The sequence below is a fragment of the Durio zibethinus genome, chromosome 10 (assembly GCF_047325235.1).
Source record: "Durio zibethinus cultivar Kanyao isolate XHJ-2024 chromosome 10, ASM4732523v1, whole genome shotgun sequence".
NCBI lineage: Eukaryota > Viridiplantae > Streptophyta > Magnoliopsida > Malvales > Malvaceae > Durio > Durio zibethinus.
The window spans coordinates 8,872,755-8,877,254 of NC_143171.1; the positions used below are offsets into that span (position 1 = coordinate 8,872,755).

Below are 4,500 nucleotides of genomic sequence, written 5' to 3' on the forward strand. Positions count from 1 at the left end.
ATATCTATCAATAAAATGCATAATTTCTTGGCTTTCCCTACTCTTATCATTGTTAATGAGCTCGTTTTGGTTGAATTATATAGCCCAGCACATCACCATAATTTGTCTTAGCTTCTCCATTCTTGTGTTGTTGACCAGCCTTGCAAACCACTCAGCTAGATTTAATCCTTGGGATTTCAACCACTCTGTCCTATATCCAGCTAGTGTGCATATCCCCTTCGATTCTTGGCAATCTTTTATTATATGTATTATAGGTTCTTTATCCTCCTGCCACCGTGGACACACTACACCTTCCATTATCCTCCATTGCTGCAGTCTTTTGTATCTGGGTAGAGCCTTATTCCCCATTCTCCAAGCGAAGATTTTTATCTTGCTTGGAAGAGAAAGCTGCAATAATCTCTCCGAGTTTGGACTGTTATTGTTTGCTGTTGTCTCCACCCTCACTCCCTCTAAAGATGCCAGTAAATGGTAGCCACTTCGGACATTGTATTGACCCGTTTTCGTGTGATGCCATACTTGGATGTCTGGGAGACCACTGTGGCTCAACGGTATTGCTAAGATATCCATTATTGTTTCTGCATCAAAACGTTCTCATAGCTTATCCTCATTCCAGCAGTTCATCGGGCTCCTTAGTAGGTCAGCCGCATATTCAAGCCTTGGATTATAGTCTTCTCTTGGCTTCAGTTTGAAATAGCCCTCCCTTGGAATCCAATTATCTGACCACATGTTGATACTCAGTCCGTTGCCTACCCGCCACTTGGTGCCCTACTGCAACACTTTTTTCCCTGACCAAATACTCTTCCATGTAAATGAGGGAACGTATCCCCAGCTCTGCTTCTAGAAAAGAGGTATTTGGAAAATACTTGGCCTTGATAAATCTATGCATGAGTGAGGTCCGGTTGTGTAGGAGTCTCCATCCTTGTTTTGCAAGCAATGCTTTATTAAAGAACTCCATTTCCCTGAAACCCAAACCTCTAGCCTTTTTAGCCCTGCACATAAAGTTTCAGGATTTTCAGTGTATTGCTTTTTTTTCAATTGACCTCCTGCACTAGAATTTGCTAACGATCATGTTAATATTGTGGCATAGGCCCTTTGAAAAAAGAAAACAAGACATAGCGTATGAAGAAATCGCCTACAATATCGATTTTACAAACACCTCATTTCCTCCTAGGGACAACCATTTGTGATTCCATTTCTTTATTCTCTTTTCCATCTTTTTCAGTCTTTCTCGAAAAGCTTGTTTTTTCCTTCTCCCAGTAAACATTGAGAGACCTAGGTACTTTTTCGAGCTTGTGGTAACTTGTATCCCAAATCTGCTTTTTACCATCTCCTTGGCCTCTGGCCTGGTATTTGTACTGAAGAATAAGCCTGACTTGTCGTAATTTATTTTTTGCCCAGAACTTTCTTCATGCCACTTTAACACGTCCTTCACTTCTTTGCTTTCCTGTTGGTTTACTTTGAAAAAAGCATACTATTATTAGCAAAAAATAAGTAAGTGATTCTAGGACCCCGGACACTTGCCCTTACTCCTTTTAGCAAGCCCTCTATTTGCATTTTAGTCAAAAGTGCCGACAAACTCAGTACACACCATAAGTAGATATGGGGATAGAGGATCTCCTTGTCTTAGCCCCCTTTTTGGATGAATAAACCAATTGTAACTACATTGTATGCAACAGACTAAATGCATTTCATAATGAGTGCAATCCACCTTCTATCGAAACCCATTTGCTCCGTAAAAGCCTTTATGAAAGGTCACTCCACTCTATTGTACGCCTTGCTCATGTCCAGTTTTAGAGCACACCATCCGTCTTTCCTCGTGTTTTTGTGTTTCATTGTATGCAACAGTTCATATGCTATAATCACATTATCAGTTATTAGACGACTTGGAACAAAGGCATTCTGATTTTCACTTATACACCTTGGTAACACCCGTTTCAATCTATTAGCAATGGTTTTCGCAATAATTTTGTATAGAACATTGCATAAGCTAATAGGTCTGTACTGAGCAATTTTCCTAGGTGTTTTAATTTTTGGGATGAGCACAATATAAGTATCATTTATCCCATCCAAACTTCCCCTTCCACTTAGAACCTGCAGATTGAATTCAGTAATATCCGATCCTATAATATCCCAAAATTTATGGAAAAATAAAACCAGCATACCGTCAGGGCTCAGGGCTTTTATAAAATGGATCTGTTTCTTGGCACTACGAACTTCATCCTCTGTAAAGTCTGGGATAAGCCAATCATTCAACTCACCCGAAATGCATGGAGAATTGTCCCTATAATTTTGTCCAAATTTGAAATACCTTGGGTTTTGAACAGTCATTTGAAATAATCTGCTGCATGCCTTGAGATTTGCAAGTCATCTTCAAGCCACTTCCCCGCCTTATCTTCCATACCATTTACTCTATTTTTTCTCCTTCTTTCAGAAGCCTGACTATGAAAGAACCTTGTGTTTTTGTTGCCTTCCCTAAGCCAGTCAATGTGTGCCCGTTGTTTCCAGTATACTGCCTCCTGTTCTAAGAGGCCATTTAATTCATCCTTTAGCTACAATTCCTTTCTCACGGCCACCTTACTTGTACCCCACCTTTGTACCGCTCTTAAGCCATCATAAAGCTTCTCAATCCTTATGCCAAGCTTATAGGCCTTTTTTTTCCTCCACTTTTTTAAATTATCCAGCACGTGTTCAACCTTGTGCCGTAAGGAATTGTCCTCCCCTGTCTTCCAAATTTCTTCAATGGTTTTTGAACAACTAGGTTCTACTAACCACGCGGCCTCGAAGAACCTTCTTGTATTTTTACACAAACTGTTGCCTTTTTTGCTTTATCCCTCTTATGTCCACCATTATAGGATGTGACCTAACACAAGGCTGGATAAATGTTTTACAAGGTGATAAGGAAATAACTAGCGCCATTCCTCAGTTGCCACAGCTCTATCTAACCGTTCTCGAACACAGTTTGATTCCGTTCTCCCTCTTTGCCATGTGCAACTCGATCCCTGATAACCTAAGTCATAAAGGCCCATATCCTCAAGCATTGTTTTAAGTCCTCTGTCATTCCGGTCTTAAAACACCCCCTTCCTTTTCACCACTCCACAGTATTTTGTTGAAATCCCTTTAGCACAACCATGCACCCCCATTTTGCTCCCCAAGAGTCCTTAGTAAATCCCAAGTGGCTTTCCTATTCCTGGTAGCTGGCTTTCCGTAGAAACTTGTCAATCTCCAAGCTTTCCTCCCGCATCTAATGCATCCATATCTATATGATGTTTTGAAAAACTACGTAGGTTCAACGTCATCTCATCCCTTCATAACATTACAATTCCACCACTACTTTCCTTTGCAGCTACATTAAACATTCCTTGTATTTTGCACTGTCTTCTTATTCTATCCATCATAACATTATTGGAGATGGTTTCCATCAAGAAAACCACCTCGGGGTTTTCTCTCTTCAGGATTTTCTGAAGAGCTCGAACTGTTTGTGGGTTCCCAAGCCCACGGCAGTTCCAAGCTAAACATCTCATTTGTCTCGGCAGGACTAGTAGCCAGTCAACGTCATTTCAATGTTTCTCCCATCCTTATTTTCTTCCTCATTTTTCCTACCTCATCTCATTTGTCTCGGCAGGACTAGTAGCCCGTCACCGTCATTTCAATGTTTCTCCCATCCTTATTTTCTTCCTCATTTTTCCTACCTCATTTTTCCTACCTCATTTCCTAAGAGAGTCTATCTCCATGTCTGTTGTGCCTTCATCCACTTGTTTCCTTTTCCCTAGTTCCAATGAGATACCTGCCCCTTATGTACTTAAAATCACATGCCAATTTCTTTCGATTTTTGGGATGTTGTTCACCGGTAACGATTAGTTAAGGTTCGTTATTATTCAGATTCGATTTAAATAAAATTTGAATTTAATTAAATTATTATTATATTAAATTTAAGTTTAAGTAATTTAATTTATCAATCGAATCGAATTCGAATATTTTTATAATTAATTTGAATAGTTTATGAGTTTAATCAAATTTTTATATTTTAATTATTTTAATTAATAAATATTTTGAATTCAAATATAAATAATTAAATTTATTATTATATATTAATCAAGTTAGATCAAGCAAACTCGAATAGTTTAATTTTTATCTTGATTTAAACTTTAAATTAAAAAAAAATAAAATTTGATCAAATTTAAATTAAATTTTAAATCTCAAATTTTAAATTAAATTTAAATTTAATACTATATTGATTCAAACTTAATCAATTACATTTTAATACAAAGTTCTGATCTAAAATTGGTGTTGGTTCATTCTCATGCAAACCTGCCTCATTCACAGCCCCACCTCTTAGTCTCTCTAATTGAATTTTTTTTAAATCTTCTTAGGCCCTCTTTGATACATGGCTCATCGATCTGACATTTGTAGGTGCTTTTTTATTCCAATCCATCCCATTCTGACCCAAATCATTAAGTCTCCCTTGCAAGTACCTTTCCAACTTTCCCATGGGCCCAGATC

The 4,500-nt window shown here is 38.0% G+C and overlaps 1 protein-coding gene across 1 annotated transcript; it reads right to left on the bottom strand.

Moving 5' to 3' along the window:
- Nucleotides 1-2,324: 2,324 nt before the first annotated feature.
- On the bottom strand, nt 2,325-3,521 carry LOC111293286 (uncharacterized). The gene is made up of 6 exons (XM_022886076.2): nt 3,313-3,521; nt 3,128-3,256; nt 2,944-3,007; nt 2,770-2,860; nt 2,598-2,719; nt 2,325-2,516 (listed from the first exon to the last, which is right to left on the bottom strand). Exons 1-6 carry the CDS (start codon nt 3,519-3,521, stop codon nt 2,325-2,327), a joined length of 807 nt encoding a protein of 268 aa, XP_022741811.1.
- Nucleotides 3,522-4,500: the final 979 nt, after the last annotated feature.